Raw genomic sequence first — 21699 nt, forward strand, 5'->3', positions numbered from 1 at the left:
ATACTATGTTTGCATTTATCGTGAAAGTAACATATGTTGCCCACAAAGAATTTCCATAAGTGTTGTTGTTTCATGAGAGGCATTTTGCTTTAAAGTGTGTTCTGCTTTGTTTCAAGTTATTTTTCATATTGTCAATGGCAAAAATAAACCCAGGACTGCTTCTTGATTTTTATTTTCCAGGGTTTATTGTTGTATATACAGTTCCCTGTAAGGAGATACAACCCTTTTCCAGTGTGAGATTTCTAATACGTTTCTACATTTCAAATATTAAAGATTTGCATGGGAAGGAGAAAGATAATCAGTGATGAAGAGGTATCCTTTAGAGCTGATGCACATGAATAGAAAACCTGAATAACTGTAAATATACTGTGGAACACTTTGGTAAACCAAAAAAAAAAAAAAAATCTCCAAAGAAAATATTTAATGTTCTCTAAATCAAACCATCTTCCTAAACAATACAGATAAGAAATTAACCACATGTGGGTGTTTGTATCTGTAAAAAATGAGAATACTTGGCTGCATTGCTCATAGGCAAATAAAATCGGACAGATTCATTCAGATCTCTTTTGAAGTAAGCCTAGGCTCAGGCTGTATGCAAGAAATATCCACTGTGCTTTACAAAGGATGACGACTAGAAAAATCAACCCCCAAAATCCCTTGTTTTCTGAATCACTGTTTATCATGAGTTGACAGACAAATGTAGTCTCCTCTGAGTCTGAGCATAATTGTATTAGCATTTAGCTAGTACCAGGCCATATATGAAAACAGCCATCATGTGCGACACCTCCAACACCTACATGTAGCTGTTTCAGGGACACATCCTGGTTTATAGTGAAACAGGATTAACTCAGCCAGCCTCTTGTACCCACTCAATGATGTGCAGTTATCCTCTTGGGACATCCAAAAGTTAGACTCCTTTGTAACCTCCTATTGCTGACTGGACTGACTGCTCCACTATCCATAAAACAGAAGGCATAAAGGTGAATACAAACATAAGAAAGTATTTTACATATTGTCTTGCAGTCTTTCCATATAGTCTCTAAGTTCCTTGGAATCGCCAAGATTCATATCTTGACATACCCATTTAATATTATCGTCACTGTCAAATAGAATTGAATTGGTGTAAGGACCTCCATCCTCTGGCAGTATTGTGGTATATGAAGTGAACTTGACCCGCTTCCGTTTTGGCCCAGAAGGATTTATAGGTTCACTTTTAACTTCTTTCTCACAAGCATACTCACAAGATCTGAGGATCTGATTATGGAGAGTCTTCTGCGAGCTACCATTAAGGAGAAAGTTGCTTTCTTCAAACTGCATCCCTCTGTCAATCATGGTAGTGCACTCCTCTGAGGGGAGTGAAATGTCAACTGGGTTTTCCAAGAGTTCAATCTCATTTCCAAGCCAGACCCAGTCATGAGAATGTGGGATGTTGCCTTGCTCACTCACAGCAAACCTTTTGTGTCTATACTTCCAAGCAAATGCCGCGCAGTTAATTAAGAAGACCAAAATTGCTAGGCAGAAAACACACAGCAGGGCATACATGCCAATCTCCAAATCAGTTAACCCTCTAGAAGTCAACGCAAGGTCATTGGGATTATTTTGCCCTGGTACCTCTACTTGGGTAGGAAAACTTGTGAAAGCCATTGGGTTATTCTGGAGGCCATCCTCATGAGCCTTTTTCTCATCAATGGGAGACTTGGAAGTTGTGCTTTTGTTGGCATTGTCTTCATGATTAATAAAGGTTCCATGTTTGGCCCATTCTTGCACTGTCCTCTCCTGTTCTGCCGTCTTCTCTATAGCATTGTTCAGATGGTGGTTAAACTCTCTATCTACATCATCAATGTCGTTGGTCCTTCCTTTGTGGTCTGAATCTTTCTGACCCAATTTCACTTTGACATTTCCTTTCCCAACAGCCAGAATGCTCTTTCGCTTCGTCTTCTGGCAAGGTTCACTGATCACCATTTCTATTTTAATCAGGGGTCCTTGCCCATCACCCTCTGCAACTACCAGAGGCCACTTTGACTGAAGGTTTTGCTGGGCAGATACCACCATCTCATCCAGCGAAGTGATGGTGACAGAAAAATCCTTGGAATCATAAATATCTAAAGGTGTCACAGAGCCATCACTGAACAAAATCCAAGCACTGACTATGGCTTCCTATAAGAGGGAAAGGGGAGAAATAATAGTTTGAAAGTTAAGACACCATGTTTTAGGGTTTTGAGAGCTTACACTTACTTGATGCCAGTGATATAAATACACTGTATCGCTTTGTTTATGTGTGGTTTTTGTTTGTTTTGTTTTTACAAAGATGCTTCAACTCAGCTTCTGGTTTTGTGTGCTGTATTCCATTTAGATATTCGTCTTATTTGCAGGTGCACTCTAATGTGCTTGCAAAACGATGCACACAAGTATTTCTGGTTATAAAGTGAGAAGTCACTTTTCAACATCAAAAGCCCATTGATGAAAATTCTCAGATTTCCAAAATCATGATTTTTAATACATTTAGAAAAATGTCGTATAACAAGGGACATTTTGAAAATGCTCCTTGGCTTTAACCTCTTTGTGTAATATAATGCACTTGTATAAACTCTAGGTGTAGTGTTCATGCTCGTTTAAACAGAATGCATTATGAACCAGATTTGAATGAAATATTTCACAGTTTCAATCGTAGTATTTCTAAGCAGGCAATGGCATGTGCAAGGGATAGAAATGACTGTAGTTCCCTTTGGACACCACAGAAACACAGACAAACATGTGCTGCCGCTTATATTTTGAGGATAGTTTGATCAAACTCAACGTTTTTCACAGCAGCATTAATCATGCTACACATAACAGTTGCACATGACGTACCTCACTATCAAAACATAACTGCTTTGAATAATCTTACCCGCTTCTGTGGGACCAGATTCTGCCCCTCTCTCTCTCACATACTGAGTTATATACCCTACTTCTTTCATAGTTTCATTTTCACTCTTGGGACTACTTACAGAATAAAGTGAGCATAAAGAAGGCTGAATCTCATCCAAATGAATGGGCCTGATCTTGCAAAACTGTACTACTTAAGTCTGTAGCTCACGAAAGCTCATGCTCAAATAAATTTGTTAGTCTCTAAGGTGCCACACGTACGCCTTTTCTTTTTGCGAACGCAGACTAACACAGCTGCTACGCTGAAATTAGTCTGCCTAGGGGCTGCAGGGGTTGAACCCATAGAAGGTACTCAAAACCCTCAGAAGATTTCAGCCATGTAAATCAGCGAAATGTTCATATTGAACTAAGAGCTTCCTGTGGCTATACTGGCCCAAATCGAGGGGGAACAAGGTATAAGGATGGGAATCTTGCTCCTCGCTAGTTAACCAGGATCCTTCCATAGCACACTTGGGAAGTACACATGCCCACTGCAATGACACACACCTCTTCCCCAATGGGGTGTGGTCCTCTGGAAGGAGGTGTATACTCAGCCACCTACCATGAGCAACATGCATTGCTAGGAATCTTGGACTAGATACATGGCCAACCTGTTACACATGTGGTGAGGGTCTTTGGGAGGGAGTAGGCCAGCAATGAGTAAGCTACGACAGGGAACTGTGTCTTAAGCTGCATGAGACATCCTGCTTTTCAACCAGGCATATGTTATACATGCTGCATAGCTATACAGGAGGCTTTCTCCTGGCATTCTACAAAACACCGTACACAAACCAATTAATTATAATTATCAATACTATTTTGGAGCATACCTGTTTTGGGGTATGAAGAATATCGCAAGCAGATGCCGTGGAAACAATAGCTCTCTTATTTCCTTTGTTTATTTGTAATGACAGGGACAAGCCTGTTACCAGTTGTACCCCTAGGTCTGTGATTGTTACGCGGTCATCTAGCACGATCACTGTCTTCTCAGCCAAGATGGAATCAGAGAGAGGCGACAGCACCTGCAAAAAGCAAGTATGCCTTCTTGGTTTAAACAAGTGACTCAATGTTATAAAACAAAGTAACTAGATTTTCTGTTCAGTTCAGTGTTTGTTGCATTCATTATAAGCTATAATTGATGTTTCCCAAAACGTTATACCCATTTCCCATTCAATTACTATATATACCCAAAATAGTTTTATTAAACATGTCATTGTTTTTAAATTACAGCCTCATCCCTGAGCAGTATGGTACAGAGTGGAGATTAATGAACTAAACTGAATTTATTTGATTTTTTAAAAATATATAGTTACATTTACAATTTCTGTAAAAGCTCTAATTAATATAATTACATTGCTGGCTACTGAATAATACTGATACTGTAATTTGACAGAGAAATACAGAGTCTACTGGCCTCAGAATATACTACCTGTAAGAGCTCAGCTGGGCTGATCTCTAAAAAGACAGAGTACCAGATTGCCAGAGGTACTTAGGTGCTTAAAGATGCTAGTGGGGTTGACAAAAGGGCCTACGTGAATTAGGCACTTAACACCTATTGACTTTCAATGGGAGTTAGTTACCTAACCTGCTTAGATGCTCTTCTAAATCCCAGTTGGTGCCGATCTTCACCTGTAGGTGCCTAAATACCTTTGGAAATCTAGCCCAAGGATGTTGACTCCACTGCCTATGAAGTCAGTGGGAGTCTTTCTATTCACTGAGTGTTGGTTCATGCCCAAATGTCACTATCCTTTTATTTTAGTTCCAAAATATAAACTTTGTATACAAGGATATAATGGGAGGTTATGTAAGCAAATACAAAAAGAAACATTTCATGATTTTTAATTAAATATCAATCATTTTAAGTTCCCGCTACGATTTTGTAAACACACAATGCCACATTTTCAAAGATATTTAAACATCTACAGCTAAAGATAGCTGTCAAGTGGCATTTTCAGAGAAGTTAAGTGCCTAACCTGCTTAGGTGCTTTTGAAAATCCCATTAGCCGCCTATCTGCATCTTTAGGTACATAAATACCTTTGAAAAACTGGCCCAAACTGCATTGTGTTGCTGTAATTAAGAATCAAGCAGTGAAAATGACTGGAAACAAAAGTGAAACCTATTCAGACTTCTGTGTTAAATTAATGTTTTCCCCAGACATAACAGCCTTTTATATTATAGCTAGTAATCAACTGCTCTCACCCCAAATTCTCCCCACCTATACCTAGGTATATTTTGAGCTGTTACCTGAACTGTGGTTATCCCATGTTCACGACCAACTAGTACCCGTCCATCGTGTAATTTAGCAATCTTAGGTTCTTCCACCTTCATGAAATCGGTCACGAGATTCGTGATGTCAAACTGCCACTCAGAGCCCAACATATAGGTCAGCTGGCCTCCAAAATCGGAAGACTCTGCTACAAACTGTGTGAGGACTCGCACCATGGCATGCTGGTACTGAAGGGTGCAGCCTCTTCCCTTCCTCTCATCATCCTCTTCATCATCACTGTCACGGGTAGGCCTGTAAATGGATTATTTATTATCCTTAATTCTCAGAATCACATTACAGCCTTCAAAACTTCCACCCGAGTAGCAAGTCAATATATCCGTCTTTTCATTATCATCTCCCAGCCTGGTGAAGGGTGAGAAAATAGATTTTGATGCCTCGGCTGGCAAACTTGAATGACAATTTTGCACAGCTTTTCCAAATTGAACCTCCCTGACCCTCTCAGGCATTTACATCATTGCTGAAGATCCAGTGGGTCTAGAACTTGTTTTGTTTTTCATCAGATGCTCAAATCCTCTAGGTGACTAGGAAAAACATCATGAAAAGTTTGACAGTCGGAGCTATGGTACCACACCCCCACGTGCATGCTGATGGTTGCAGATTGGCCTTGGGGGAAGTGGAGGCTACATCTGCATAACAGGGGTGGCTGCCACTCTTAAGCGTGACCCGTTCTGCAGCACCTTCATGGCGGTGTCTTTGCTCATGTACTGCAAAGGCCCAATACATTCAGGGACCCCTGCTTAGATCATGCGCCTCCTTTAGCCACCTCTCCAGCTCACAGAACACTGTGCATTTGAGATGTATGACATTACTATTTAATCTTAAATATAACCCTGTTCATGTGGGTAACTGGACAGGTATAATTCAATGTAACACCCAGGCAGGAGTTCAGATCAATAGTACCCAACGCTTCCACAGGTAATCAGCATATCAGTTAATACATAACATCATATGATGTGCAAATAGAAGTATGAGGCTCATGGCTGGCTGTGCCATCACTCACAGCTATGCTCAATGGTACCATTAGAGACACCTGCTTTATAATTTTCTAATTATCTCCCCATATACTATAATAATTGCAGCTATGCAGTTAAAGGTTCCTACAGGCTTTCTACAAAGTATCACAATGACTTGTACACGAATACTGCTGTTCATACACAGAGCAATATTTTCCATGCTTTAAACTCTGTTTTTTCCATTGATTCACTTTACACCCTAGGACAAGCACACAGATTCTCTAATTGAACCATTTTTGTTGTCTTGAAAGTCAGCTATTAAGCACTGGGTGGTCACACTTTCTCTCATTATGCCCCCATGCTGTGGAATTCGTTGCCTAGAAATATTTGATTTCACTCCTTTTTTTGTAACCATTTCTAAAGCTGGGATGGGGAAGAATCCTCTTATTTTTCATGGGGCTTCGGGAAGTATTTTCATGTTTGCTATGTTCTCTTATCTCTTTGAAATACACAAGTTATGAAAAAGCTATTATAAAACACAGTTGTTGTTGTAAATGGTCTTACAACAAAGTTAGCAACCAATAAGCTGAAAAAAAAGACTAAAAAATCCACATCCTTCACGTACTTGAACGGGGAAAATCCTGGTGTTCTGTAAGTTAGTGTATTGATGTATACAGCAAAGTGGCCATAGTGAACATCATTGAATAGTGTTTGCAGTGTTGTTGAAGCCAGGGTGGTCCCAGGTTATTAGAGAGACAAGGCAGGTGAGGTAATATCTTGGTAACATCAGGCCCAAGCCACACTGGAAGAAGAGTACCAGGTAGAATCTTCACAGAATGGAAAAGTCTACAGGGATTCTTGAATTTTTTCACATTGTGAGCTACATCTCCATTAGATCTCCTCCCCTGTGTGATCCTGCAAACCAACTCCACTTCTACTGACAAATGAATAACACATCCATGTGGGTAATGCAGCAACTGTTCACATGAGAAAGTTAATCTTAGGGAAGTTTCATAGAATCACAGAAATGTAGGACTGGAAGGGACCTTGACAGGTTACCTAGTCCAATCCTCTGCAGTGAGGCAGGACTGGGTATTATCTAAATCATCCCTGATAGGTGTTTGTCTAACCAGCTCTTAAAAACCTCCAGTGACAGAGATTCCACAATCTCCCTAGGTAATATGTTCTAGTAGTCAACTACCTTTACAGTTAGGAAGTTTTTTCCTAATGTGTAATCTAAATCTCCTTTGCTGCAATTTAAAGCCATTACTTCTTGTTCCATCCTTGGTGTTTAAGGAGATTAATTTATCACCCTCCTTTTTATAAGCCTGTCTTGTTCACCAGCACAAGTTGCGCCAATAAAAGATATTACCTCTTCCCCAACCCTTGTCTGTCTTATATCATTGAATAAATTTCTCTAATATCATTGAATAGTTACTTCACTGAAATCAATGGCATTTACATTCAGGAAGAATATGGCACATTATATTGAACAAAGGGATATTGAAGAACGACTTACAGCAGGACCACGCAAAAAGCAGTGCAAATCCTATGCACCAAAATTTATTTCACACCTGCAGAAATAAACAAATATCCACGGCAGATTTTCAAAATTGCTCTAAGCCCACAACTGGGGCCAGCTATTCCCATTCAGGCATCAAAATAAATGGGCAGATTTTCAGAACTCTCAGCACCCACTTCAGAACTCTCAGCTTGAAGAGCTCTTTGGAAAATCTGACCAGTTGTTTCGATTCCTGAACAGGAGCTGTTGGTTGCTGAGCTCTTATGAAAATCTGCCCTGCTTTAAGTTTAGTCTAGAGGTGGGATAAGAGTTGAATTTTTTTTAAATAATCTGACCCCATAAAATGAGACACAGTGTAACCCAGATCTGAATCTGCCATGATTGGATTTTGCAAGATCAAAACCTGACTGAGGTTTTGCAAACCCTAATCTAGCCTTTTTCTCATTTAGAGAAGAGAAACAACCAATCTTTTACTATTCTGGAGCAATTAATATCTTTTATCTAAATTAATATCTAAAACTTATATTTTATTTAGAGGCTGTTCTGTTCCAGAATGATGAGGCCTTGCCTCTACCATCACAGAATGAAATCTGGCCTCCATCAGCTGATGGGTCCCAGGCAAGCAAAACAAATGTGATGGGAGCACAGCTAAACTGCCCCTGGCCAGTTCAGGGCTTTGGAGGCTGTAAAATACTATAAAAGAGCTCATTTGCTCTGTAAAGGACTTGTACCCTTTACCCATTCATTGAGCTGGGCAGATATAGCTAAGAAAGTGATGAACTTTCAAAAGGGTTCTCATTCTTAGACCAACCCTTTCTCGTTAAGACAGATGGAATCCTGTTGGGTCTCACGGAACATTCCAACTGTCTTTGTTACCATATTCAGATTTGTTCGGTCAGTACTAAGCAATAGGCCTGAAACCAAGCCCAAAATCTGATAACCCCAAACTTTGGGAAAATGTTAACCCTGATCAAAGGTGTGACAGCAGCACGTGTAGCTTTGATCTGGCTTGCTCCAGTAACAGTAAGCCACAGCAGCACCCCAGCTCTGGACAATGGGTATGTTCCTGAGTGGCTAGCCCATGCGACCTCAGCTTCACTGCTAGTGTTAGTGGAGCGAGCCAGATCAAAACGCCATGTGCTGCTGTCACGCCTCTGATTGCCCTGTGGACATCCCCGTCCATTCGGTTTTAAAATGGGAGCTTCTGGATTTGTGTTTTCCTTATTATTTTCACATACGAAATGTCTGACTCAGTCCGACCCACCTGTGTGTTGCCGCGATTAAAGGTTAGTCTGCTGACTGAACCTGCAGATGACGCGAATTGTTCACAGGGAAAATATATTCAGTTTCCATTCAAAATGGGTTGGGTGGGGATGGAGAAATCAGTCAGCCCCATTCTGCTCCACAGAAATGTGAGCTGGGGGAAGACAGATGACAGGGGAGTCGTATGCCATGCTCCCTCTATTACCTGCAGACTATGGAAGCCACTCCAGCTCCACAAGATCAGCAGTGCAACGGGTCAGAAGAGCTTATGTCCTTGGCCAGAGGAGGTGAAGCCAATGAGAAGCTGCTACCTGCAACATGCTGTTCTCTAGAGCTCACAAGTATCCACCTAGGAGATGATGCTACCCCAAGAAGCACTAGCGCCAGACCAGAGTGACTCCCCCAGGAGCTCTGCTAGAGTTCTCACTCCCCCAGTGAGTAGAGATCACTCCAATCATTGCCCTCACTGCAGAGTCTCCAGGCCCCCCAGGCATGAGATCACCAGGGTTCCTCTCCCTGGGAAGGGTTTTGTAATATAGCCCACTTGTCATCTGAAGAGTTCTACATACAAGTCCACATTTCTTAGTACCATAGAACTTTTCTGTTGCACAAACATGGAGAACGTTAGAAAAGTTTTGAGAGTACTTTAGAACTTAGAATGTCTGAGGCTACGCCCCCAGCGTAACGTAACGTTGGTGCAAAGATGGAAAGTGAGGTGCCGGCAATTTTAGAACATGCCTTGCAAGTTTCCATTGCCAGGTGCCAATTCAAGTTGTTCTTCTTTAATTCAAGGGTGTTTTTAAACAAATGATATCCATTTCCACTTCAAAGCCACAAATCCCTGATTCAGTTAATAAGACAGAGCTTTTCAGTACTTTGCCTTTTTGGACCCAACGAAGTGTTTGAAATCCATTAAATTACATGGTCCCCGTAGAGTCTTGTTAGTGATCTTAGTAGGCCTAAAATCCTTCCTTGAACTTCCTTGAGCTCATTTTAAGTGTCCTCTTAAATGCAAGCTACTGCTTCATATTGCCTTTTTTTTCTGGTTACCTCTAAAGTTAGTGAGCCTTGTGCTTTGAATATCTTTCAGAATTCTGCTTATCCATATTTCTTGCTCCTTTACAAAATGTATTCGGAAGATTTTTGCTTGTCTGGACTGCACCAAGGTTGCCAGAATTCCATTTCATTTACATTTCAGACAGATAAAATCCTTGCTAGAGGGTAGAGTTAAAACAACCCTGTTATAATGGTGCCTGCTAGCAATGATATAATCAGTGATCTGTCTGCTTTTCTATTATACAGCTGTTCTACAAGTGGTTTAAGCTTGTGCATTTTAATTTTAATTTGCAGCTAAGCATGCATATACCTAGCCAGAGAACAGATTTTCATCTGGAAAATTGACTGCCCCTATTGATAGTGGCATGCACCATAGATTAAATTATGATTCTCCATCTCATATGGATAAGTATAAAAGTTCATCCTATATTTATGGATTTGCATAGTAAGCCATATTTCTGCTTATACACAATGGAGACTGCTTTGTATACTCCCCTTCTTTAGAATAGCCCAAATTCAAAATTCCTTACTCAGTTCTCATGCAGTTTCTACTGAAGTAAAAGCCATTTAATTCAGTAAGGAGCAGGTGAAAACTTGTCATACCAATCCAAAGGGAGCAAGGAATTCAGGATTTCTGCCACTATGTTTATATTTTACCCTATCTTCCTACTTTCCCTTGAGGAAATTTGCACAGAAGAAGATATTTAAGCAAGAAAGGATCAATTATTACATGCATCTTACTATTACACATAGTTATATGCCCTCCATTACTATGGTATGTGGACAATAACATGGTATTAACAGACCCTTTCATTATAGTAAGGCTACGATTTTCTCATGGTTATTCTTAGTAAAAGTCATGGACAGGTCACCGGCAATAAACAAAAATTCACGGAAGCCGTGACCTGTCTGACTTATTCTGCTACAGCTCCATGGTTTCCCCCACCACCCTGGTGGCTGGGAGCTGCGGGGTTCCCCGTCCGCCTAGGGTGGCTGGGAGCTACAGTGTGACCATATTTCCTAAAGAGAAAATGAGACACCCCAAGCCACTCGCCTGAGCCATCCCGCACCCCCTGCGCAAGGCTGTCACCTGTTGCTGGAATCCTGCTGGCTGCCAGCTCCAGAGTCCCGCAGCCCCTGGGGCTGAAGCAGAGAATGTCATAGAGGTCTCTGGAAGTCACAGATTCCATGACCTTCATGACATAAACGTAGCCTTAACTATAGGACTAAAGATTTCCTAATAATATAGACTAAGATTTTCAAAAGAATCTAAGGGAGTTAGGTGCCAATATTCATTGAATTTCAATAGGCGTTATATGCCTAACTTTTAGCCCTCTTAAAAAATACCAGACCTAGTTCTTGAACTGCTCATGAGATTTTTCGGACTGACAATATTGACTCATATGATGTTTTTGTGTTTAGAGAATACAAAGGTTATCGTTCTGACACAGAACGTTGGGAGCTTCTTGGGTATTAAATCAAAGCTTTCTCCATTTGGAACGTCTTCCCAGTGGATGATACAAGAACACATTTCAGCTGTCTGGCATTCTCACAACATTACACTGTTCCAGGGCAGTTTAGCAGTGACTAATATAAGCTAAAACGCTGCTGAGAAGCAGGAGACGTAAGTTCAACTTCAGAAGCTGCCATTATCTTCCTGCACAACTCTGGGCAAGTCACTTAACCTCTCTGTGCCTCAGTGCTTCTGTTTGTCAAATGGGGATAATACTTCCCTACCTCACTGGGGTGTTGAATATAAACCCATAAATATGTGGAAGGTACAAAGACAGTATGGTGCTGGTGTAATATAAACACCCAGACACAGAGAGAGAGAAAAACAAAACAAACCGCCTCTAAACATGGAAAAACAATGAAATATTGAGTAAAACACACAAAGCATGAAAAAAGAAAGGAAACTTTGAAGCTCCCATACAGTGCAAATGTCAAGGCTAGCATAGCTAATGCTAGTCCCTGATTACCTATTGATTTAAAATAGAGAAAAAAAGTAAATAAAAAAATCCTAGTGTTTCATAAACCCAGGGTAATTTATTTCTACTCGAAACCTGAAACACTTGTCCAGTCACACATGCATAGACAGCTGACATGCAGTGTCAACCAACCAGCTACCTTTTTGTAGCAATACAGCAGCCCTGCTTTTTCTTCCACGCTACACGGAAACAATGGTTGCTAAAGATGTGCCAGTGGGTCAGATGTAATTTGAGCAGCAGTGAACGAAGATTGCTTGCCAGCTTGCAAACACTGCAGGCTCTCAGACCATTATCTTTATTTCAGCTGGCCCAATAAATCAGCACTAGACCCTAGGAGGGAAATGCCCAAAGCTGGGCGTAATGGGTTTAAAGTCAAAACGTCCATGATGTTAACCACCGCTGAATGTCTAACTCACCGTGTGGTGTTCAAAAGCCAATTCCTATCATAAACATCAGCAACCCAATCCTGCAGTCATTTACTCCAGCAAAAACCTCATTGACTTCAGTTGGATTTGCGTCTAAGTAAGAACTGCAGCATCAGGCCCATAAGCAGCAGAAGGTGCATCTCTTTGGATTGCTAAAGCAAATGAAAGTTAGTGATTCTGGGACTATTGTAGCAGCTGGCACCAATTCAATCACCGAGCACATTTTCTCTCTCCACAAAGAGCAACTTTGTCTTCACCAGTGAAAGTTAGAAAAGTTTCCATTGTGCCAGTTCTTCATTACCTGTCCTTTTGACACAGCCACCTGATCAGGAGCACCTTCTAGATAGACAAAAGAAGGTATCTGATTATCTGCCCATTTGTAGTGAGCTCATTGCCAGAGTATCTGGTTAATTTATTCCATTACCCCAACTTACATCCCCTTGTAAAGTGCTAAATAATTCTGCTCCTTGCTCTCTGTTTGGTCTCTTCAATAGCTAAGATGTGTCCTAGTCACTGAGCACAGCCGGCAACAGGCTCCTAGCTGGAACTACTAGGATTTTCAGTGATAGGATCGCTGCTGAGAAACCCTTTTGCATTTGCATTATAAATTTGATCTGATGTCATGCCATGTTCACCAATAGAATTTTTCAAGTGATCCTGAAATTCATCAATACAGTAGTATTCCTGGAAACACTTAATCTAGCTGCTTGTCCAAATGTTGGCTGTTCCCGCATGGGTCCTTTGAGAATGGGAGGGGCAGGAGAAAAGACCTCAAGAAGCCTTTCCCCCCTTTTGCCAGTGGAGTCTCTTTATCAGAACACAATCTTTTGTGAATCCGCAATGCTTTCTTGCCTAAATCAGATCTGCTAGGTAGTGCTTCTTTGAGCTCCTCTGTAGAACTTGCTTGTACAAAGCTTGATGCTTCTTCAAAAGATCTGCTGCTTTAATGCTCACTCACCTTGTACCTTTTTCACCCACATGCTTTTATGTTTGCTCAGATCGCTCCACCTTGCTCTTCTTGATATTGCTGATGATCTGTGGGAAATTTTTCTCCCCTTATCTTTCACATCTATGTGTTATCACCATGCTGCCTAACTGAGGCACTGCATGCTCTTTAAAGTCTAGTGTCGCATGGCACAATGACATTGTAATAGTAAGTCAGCGTAAGTATCAAACCATGGGCAAAACGGTAAGTCACTGAAAACAGCTTTTGTGAACGCATTCTTATAGTCTGAACTTGCTGGTCTTAATGGTAAGATCAAATCTAGCGAATCATCTAGGCCCATGAAACACAATGACACACAATACTGTGCAAAGTGCACTTCTGCTGCATGTTGTGACTTTAGAAATAGCAGATACAGGCTCAGGAAAAATAAGCGGACAGAAGGTGAGTCTATTATTGGAGACCTCTGCTGCATTACAGTAATGGAGAAGGTGCAGCAGAGGTCAAATGGAATAATCAACCAAAATGAGACGCCCATCTATATTCAGAAATGTCAAAGAAACTGGACCTGCATTCTTTGGGAAAGAGGAGATTAAAGGGTGGGGGGGGGTGTCTAACTGAAAATGCCATATTCCCTTCAGAATTTTGTGTAACAGATGTAATGAAGCTTACTGAGCTACATTAATGTCGAGCACAAGGAAAAAGGGGCAAAGACTGCAACTCTAAAAGCCTGATTTACAGCAAGGCCACAACATGATCTATTCTTGTGGGTAATAAATATTGTACTCACAAGTAATTGTGCCCACAGGTTTGCACCTGCAATGAATTGTGCACGCAAATATTAGCATTCGGAGGGCCATCTACATATTTTTCAGGCAAAATGGTTTCAACAGAACAGCTCAGAGTAAGGTGCTACTCAGTGAGAGTAAGGATAGTAGAATCAGGCTGTAACTATGGACATGCCTGCATGGAGGGAGGGTGGGAAGGGTTACACTATGCACTAGCTGAGTTTCTGTGCATTGAAATGTCTTATATATACCTGATGCAAACCCTTAAAGCATAACTCCACAGTTAAAGTGTAGTCTTTACTATGCTCTAAGATTCTGATAACACCACTGTGAGAGAGGCAAGTACTAGCCCATTTTACAGATGGAGAAACTGAGGCTGGCCTCGTCAGTAAATTGCACGAGGCCGCCAACAGTCAAACTAGACCTCAGGAATTCTGAATTGGGATTAGGAGTCAAGAGCTCCAGGTACCCTGCCCTCTGTCCAAACCTGTGTTTTTTCTACAGTGCCTTGGGTGTGTCTACACTGCAATCACGGGGTCTGCGGGCAGCTTGCATAGACATACCTGAGCAAGCATCAATCTAGCCAGCTCGGGTACCAGATCAGGGAAACTGCAGCTGTGCAGCCTTCAGTGTGGGCCCAAGTAATTACCCAGGGTTCTGGCAGGCTTGTGAAGCCCATGCTGAAATCTTCACTCCTCCAGTTCCCAAGCGACTGAGATTAAAGCTAGCTCGGGTATCTTTGTACAAGTTGCAATTGCACCCTGTGGTTGCAGTGTAGACACGCCCTATGTCTTACTGAGTGCTGGCTGCTTGACGTGATACATCCGCACTCTTTCTGCAGATTCCCATCCATGCAGCTAGCTTTGATTTCACTGAGTTTTCACAGGATGGAAAGGAGGACAGAATTTGGCCTACCGTTTTCACAGTAGTGACTGTTTCAGGCCGAGGCAGACTCTAAACTCTGTTTGCAAATGGGATGTTCTACCCTCTGAAAAATAGCCTCCAAATGAATCTGCTGGATCTTAAAATCCCTGGCCCATATGCATGCACCTAGGTCATGCAAATATAGCAATCATACCTCTTATTGGATGTGACAGGTATCCGCCAGCCCTTGATCTGGCTAAGTTCTGTATCCGAGATCTCTATCTGCAAAGGAAGCCGTGGAGCCCAGACCGTCACTTCTAGCTGGGTGGTAAAATGCTGGTAAGTAAAGTTCACAATGGTATCCACTTTGCTCTTCATTTCCTTGCCATTAACAAAGATGGAGTCGCATCTGCCAGAAACCTTTAAAACAAATCCCAAGATTACTTGCAAAACGGGTAAAAGTTCAGGAAGACGCAGCGTGAATGATACATCAGCACAAAGACATTGCTAATAATGGGAGTAACGCATATTGTATCTTCAGCTTTCAAATTAGTGGCAAACAATTCTGCATTCCTCAATGGATACTACTTAAATTACAAAAATAATGCTGTGATGTTATGTGACCTGTGGTAGTCTTTTATACTGGAGAAATTAAATTCTCCATGAATCAAACTTCATGTGCATCAAATTTTGTTTACAGCTTACTTAAATCCAGAAAAAGGGGGCATATTTTAATAAGAAAAAGAAAAAAACTCTCAGACCCATAAAACAGAATCCTTCTCTTTTCATATGAGTCCTGTAAGGTTCAGTGCCAAAGACCTTCTTGTGGTCCATAATATGCATCCAGAACTTCAGTATAACTATTAATTTTAGAACTTCTAAGTGGAGTTTCACCAAAATAAATATAGAACTGATGTAATCTCATGATGTTTGCTACACTAAAATACTTCCAGGACAAGTACTATGTGGAAGCAACTAATAACCTAAGCCCCATCCTTCACCTGGAGTCATATGGATAGATCCACTTCACCCTCACAGAGTCCTATTGGTTTCAGAGCTCCTTGGCACAGATCTGGATGCAGAATTGAGCCCCTAGATTATAAACTCTTATCCTGTAGCAATCTTAACCTAGACTGGAAACTCTGAGTCAAGGACCATTGCTTTACGACGTGTGTGTCCAATGGAACCCTGGTCCCTGCTGCTGCAAGATAAATAATTTGCATTTAGTTTTTAAAATAAAAGGAAAGATGTGACAGCTGCCAAAGAAGTCAGCATACACTGACCTCTGCCAGGGGAGCGGGGCAGTGATCTTTAGTAATCGTGACCCACGTCATTCCATTGAGACTGCTAAATAAATATCCGTCTTGCATCAGCACTTCCTTGTGTCACACCATATTCCTTGTGTTGCAACACAGAATAGAAAGCTGAAGAGGGAGAGGATTTAGGAATGCAGTGTTAGGAACTATATGAATGTCCGTTGCAACTTGTGCCCAGTACGGATAAAAGGCCAAAAGGCCATCAGCCAGAAAACAAGAGACACAGGATTTTGACGGCAGACCCTGGGTCGATGGGCAAAAGGGAGATCTGAAGTCCTTGCAGTCTGAGATCCCTCTTTGGCCCTCTCTTCTGTTCCCTTTGCAGAGGGAAGGTGAGAGATTTCAGCAGAGTAAGCAGAATCCTTGGGGTTGGCAATGGAGAGTCTGCCATGAGTTATGGGCTATATGACAGATGCCCTATAAACTGCACATTGGACCCACTTAAATGGCTGGTATGGGGAAGTGTGCAAATAGCACCCTTCTCCCATGTTAAATTTTGGTCAAGTTGCAGCCTGCCACTTAAAACCCATCCTTGAGTCTATCCCCATTCAATTGTGTGTCCTGATCAATCCTAATCAAGGGACTGAAATGACAATGAATGACTTTTTCCAAACGGGCTTTGGCCAAAGTTACCATGGTTTGGCTAACAAAACGAAGACACTTGTCTGGAGATCACGCTCCTTCCACATCAGTGCCTGGAAAGTAATAGAATAAAAAACAAATCATCTAAGCACTTGCTAAGAAATGTAAAATGGACTCCAAGCTCACAGGTACAAAGAGTATCACAAATTAAATTGAACATATTCAAAATCCTTGTCGTTCCCCTCTCAGAATGTGTCTCAAATGTCTTTGAGGCATTTTTAAGCACATTAATCAAGGCCATTAATGGGAAGAGCAGTTGAGATTCTAAATCGAAAAAACTACATCTAGGGAGCTTTGTTCGAATTAACACGGGACAGAAATAATTAAGAAAACTTGAAGAGGGAAGGATAAACATCAAGACCCCCATCAGGGGATTAACTACTACATGATAAGACTGAAATGAATATTTTAGACTGTGTTTTTAGATGCCTAAAATGTTCTTGCGTCTCCTTCAGTCAGCAGGAAAGGTGCAAAATAAACGAAGAAGGGGCTGATTTTCATCGTACCTATAAGAAAACCAGTAGGTTTGGTTCACGGATTTCATAGATGAGATCTTGAGCTGACTCTGCACAGCAGTGAATTTTGTATCCTCGCTGACACCAAGTGAGGGACTCTAGTCCTGATAGTGTTGCCTGAAACCCCACAGTTGGGGAAGGGAGGAGCAAGATGTGCGGGACGTGTGTTGCACCTGATAAAAGGCACAGTAGATGCCACTGTGCTCTCTCTGCACATGGGAGCCGCCATCTGCTATTGTGTGATTTTGAAGGGTTTGGGTTTTTTGACTTGCATGGCATTGTTTTTTTTGAACTGCTGCTGAATAGCCGAGCGAACAGGAAGAGTAAAAGAGCTGTCTCTCCCATTAATGCTTCATGGTGGGAAGATACCAGAGTGGGTTTGATCTGAAGCTTAAAGCGGCCATCCTTCATTCTAAAATGCACAAAGCAAGCATAAAACATCCCAACACTAAAACATCCCAACACTAGCCATTGTCACCTGCCTGGCAAAGTTAAGAGATGCAATTTTAGAATGTTTCCTTTATCAAATATTACAACCAGGTGAGCAGGAGGTCTAGCTATCCACCCTGGAATTCAGGTCAAATGAAAGTGAGGTGTAATTAACCTTTCCTGGCATTGTAGCGGGTGGTTGGCTCCAATCCCCACAAGTAATTCTACAAGGCACAATTTCTTCTGTACAACCTGTCTCAGCCTTGATTTTAGACTAATCAAGTACCAAAGTATCTAGCAATCCAAAAGAATAACTAGGAAGCTGTTTAAAATTCAGGTCACTGAACATTTACTTATCTCTTAGGAAAGCAGGCAAAGGTGTAAAAAAATGCTAAAATGTGATATCAAACACCCCACCCAAAACCCTCTCTTGCATGATGAATTTTTCCATGTGCAGTTGTTGCTTTATTCAAAAGCCATAACCTTACCCTCAACTTACTTCAACAGCATGCCAGTGATTTAGAAAAGAGGTTGAATCAGATAGATTTTATTTTGCTTTGTTTAACTATATCTGGGCAAAACATGCAAAAAGTAAACATGAAAATGTGAAGGTTGTTCTTGCAAGTACTAAAGTTTGTAGCTAGGTTATTCAAGATGCAGTGGGGAAAAAATGATTTGATTCTCCTTTCATTTAATTTGGAAAAAAGAAAAGGAGTACTTGTGGCACCTTAGAGACTAACCAATTTATTTGAGCATGAGCTTTCGTGAGCTACAGCTCACTTCATCAGGTGCCACAAGTACTCCTTTTCTTTTTGCAAATACAGACTAACACGGCTGTTACTCTGAAACCTGTCATTTAATTTGGAGTAACTCAGCTGGAGCCAGTAATAAAAATAGAAATAAAAATAAAAATGCCTTGTTCTTATCTAGCGCTATTCATTCATAGATCTCAAAGTGCTTTGAAAAGGAAATGAGCATCATTATCCCCATTTTTTATAGATGAGGAAACGGAGGCAAAGAGAGGTGAAGTGACTTGCCCAAGGTCACCCAGCAATCCAGTGGCGGAGGTGGGACTAAAACCCACGTCTACTAAGTCCCTGTCCAGTGCCGGCCACTAAGCTATGCTGCTTCCCAGTAGAGGTAAAACTTATGTAAGCACAGAATCAGATCCCTAATGGGCTGTAACTTTGGGGTGAACTTCACTCCTGTACAGAGAGCTGATTAAGAACTAGTTAAACTGGCTTTCAGAATAGGGTTTAACTGATGCACAGGCATTGTGCTGCCCATGTGGACAGACCCTTGGTGAAGAACCACAAGATTAAGCTGAATGACGCAAATGGAGAAATATATACATGTATGTAACCAGCGCTATTGAACAGCAAAACCGACACCAGTTAAAATTATTTAGTAAGTTTCTCCTGAACCCTCCATCGCATGAAAGAGCGGAATGTGGTATGACTGCAACCTTTTAAATATTCTGTAAAATAGTTCACCACGGCCAGGGGAGGTTATAAAAGAGGGGGATAAGACTGACCGATCAAGCACATTATGGATCTCAGTAAAGGTCAGAGGTGCACTGTATACTGCTGCTTTCCAAAACACGTGTGAGGGATGCAAAATCTCTGGACTGTGGCTGAGGCTGTAAAGAGAACAACAGTGATGGGATTTTCAATGTGAAAGGCAAATAGAATAAATGACTCGTTCTTGTAATAAACTTCCAACTGTAATCTTGTGATATTTCTTGAATGTCAGCCTTAGCCACCTTTTCTGCAGTATTCTTACAGGCATTGTCTTTTTCATTCCGGTAGGAATAATTTGCTGAGCTACTTCGAACAGCTTACGTTGTGTGGTGCGGGCACAGTTCTGTGAAGCTGCTTCCCTGTTGGATTATTGTGCTTTATTATTATTGTTGTTAAATGTTTGCATTAGCAAGCCCAGTCGGAAATGAGCTCCTCAGCTCGAGGAATTTGGCTAGGTGCTTGAGAAATGGGAGGAGGCAAGATGGAAAGAATCTTCCTCTTTTTTTGCCTCGTCACCAAGTTGTGGGAGCTGGGCTCCATGCCACATAGCAAGCCTGCACTTTCTGTGTGGTTTCCTTAATTCCTGCCCTTGGGCACCTTCGTTACTCCACTGCTGGAGTGGCCTCTACACCCATGGAGGTGAGGTGGAATTTGCCCCACAAACCGTACATTAAACCCCTCCCTCCTCATGCTGTCCTGAACCTATTTGTTGTCTAGCTGTGACATGCACCCTCAACCCCACCCTACGTTTCCTCAATTTTCTGCTTCTTCTTTGACTTTCCTTCCTCGAAGAGGTCTTGACGTTTGTTTTGTACTAAGCTTCTCCACACAGCTTTGGAAACTTCAGACCAGATACAGGCATAAATGACCCCAGCACTAGTGAGTCCTCCCAGAGGGGTGTAGCCAGAGTGTTAGCCCCCCCCACCCCCCCTGCAGAAAGGCAGCTGTGCACCTCGAAAGTGGAGAGCACTGGCTGGGGAGGGGTGTGCAGTTTGGGCAGCCTGGGGATGCATTGATTCACACCATGTCCTTGGCATGCTCCACCAGCTGGGCGCCTGGGGAACTCAACTGCAATTTCAAGCTGCCCTTCCCTGCGGGGGGGTTGTAGGGGAAGGTGGCACTACAAATGCCACTTGCCTCCCGAGGGGGATGGATTCCCCACCTGCAGCCCCTGCTGGCATAGGGAGGTACAGTTTGCACCTTGCTTCACCGGTCATGGTGAATCAAGACCCGCAAATTATACTTACATGGCTAACAGTGTAGGTGAATTAGTTCCGGCTAGCTGTTCTTGATGCAGATTTGTTACTGCTTTGTGGATACTTTCCCGGATGGACTATTGCAGCCATTCTCAAATTGTGGTCACAACCACAAAGTGGGTTGTGACCCCATTTTAAAGATGTTGCTGGGGCCACCATTAGACTTGCTGGGACCCAGGACTGAAGTTGAAGCCCAAGTTCTAGTTTAAAAAAGAACTAGATAAATTCATGGATAGATCCATTAATGGATTTTAGCCAGGATGGGATGGCATGGTGTCCCTAGCCTCTGTTTGCCAGAAGCTGGGAATGGGCAACAAAGGATGGATCACTTAATGATTACGTGTTCTGTTCATTCTCTGGGGCACCTGGCATTGGCCACTGTTGGAAGACGGGATACTGGGCTAGATGAACCTTTGGTATTTAAGATACTTCTCAGTCTGGATTTCCATTGTACCTGTGGAATCTCCATTCCTTTTCTGCCCTGGACAGTTCCAAACACCAAGCATGTTGCGCCATTCCAGTGAAACGTTTTACCGTGTGAGATTTGCATAATTGACTCATTATTCCACTTCAAATGAGAGCTTAAAACTTACTTTTCTAGTTACTAGTCTTCTTAAATTGCTTTATTTCTTTCTACCATGTTGCAAAAATACTTTGGTACTTGAAAATGTGCTCTATCGAATGTGAAATAAAGTAAAGCACTTGCAGTAGTTTTTAAAGAAGGGGGTGTTGTCTGTATAAGAAATAAACAGAAAGGAGAGAGAAAAGACCAGGAAAGTGGCAAGGGCCCGCAATGTTGCTAGATCAGATGGCTACCTGTGATTTGGGGGGATGGCTTTTTTCCCCACTAATCACAAGCATTTATAGTTGTGAGGCCTCCCAGAAACTGAGAGGATCAGGTTTTCTGAACTGGCCTCCAGCACTGAGGGTACAAATTATTAGGCCTACCATTCTAATCATGATGCCATAGATAGAATCATAGAATATCAGGGTTGGAAGGGACCCCTGAAGGTCATCTAGTCCAACC

The 21699-nt window shown here is 41.8% G+C and overlaps 1 protein-coding gene across 1 annotated transcript in view; it reads right to left on the minus strand.

Annotated features, from left to right (window-relative positions):
* Positions 1 to 1005: 1005 nt before the first annotated feature.
* Positions 1006 to 21699, minus strand: part of TMEM132B (transmembrane protein 132B) — a 259572-nt gene continuing 238878 nt past the window's right edge. Inside the window, exons 6-9 of the mRNA XM_077835357.1 lie at positions 15209 to 15414; positions 5150 to 5423; positions 3735 to 3926; positions 1006 to 2157 (exon numbers count right to left, since the gene is read on the minus strand). Of these exons, the coding sequence (XP_077691483.1) occupies positions 1006 to 2157; positions 3735 to 3926; positions 5150 to 5423; positions 15209 to 15414 (1824 nt within the window). The remainder of the gene's footprint in view (positions 2158 to 3734; positions 3927 to 5149; positions 5424 to 15208; positions 15415 to 21699) is intronic.

Source organism: Eretmochelys imbricata, chromosome 15, assembly GCF_965152235.1.
Source record: "Eretmochelys imbricata isolate rEreImb1 chromosome 15, rEreImb1.hap1, whole genome shotgun sequence".
Taxonomy (NCBI): Eukaryota; Metazoa; Chordata; order Testudines; family Cheloniidae; genus Eretmochelys; species Eretmochelys imbricata.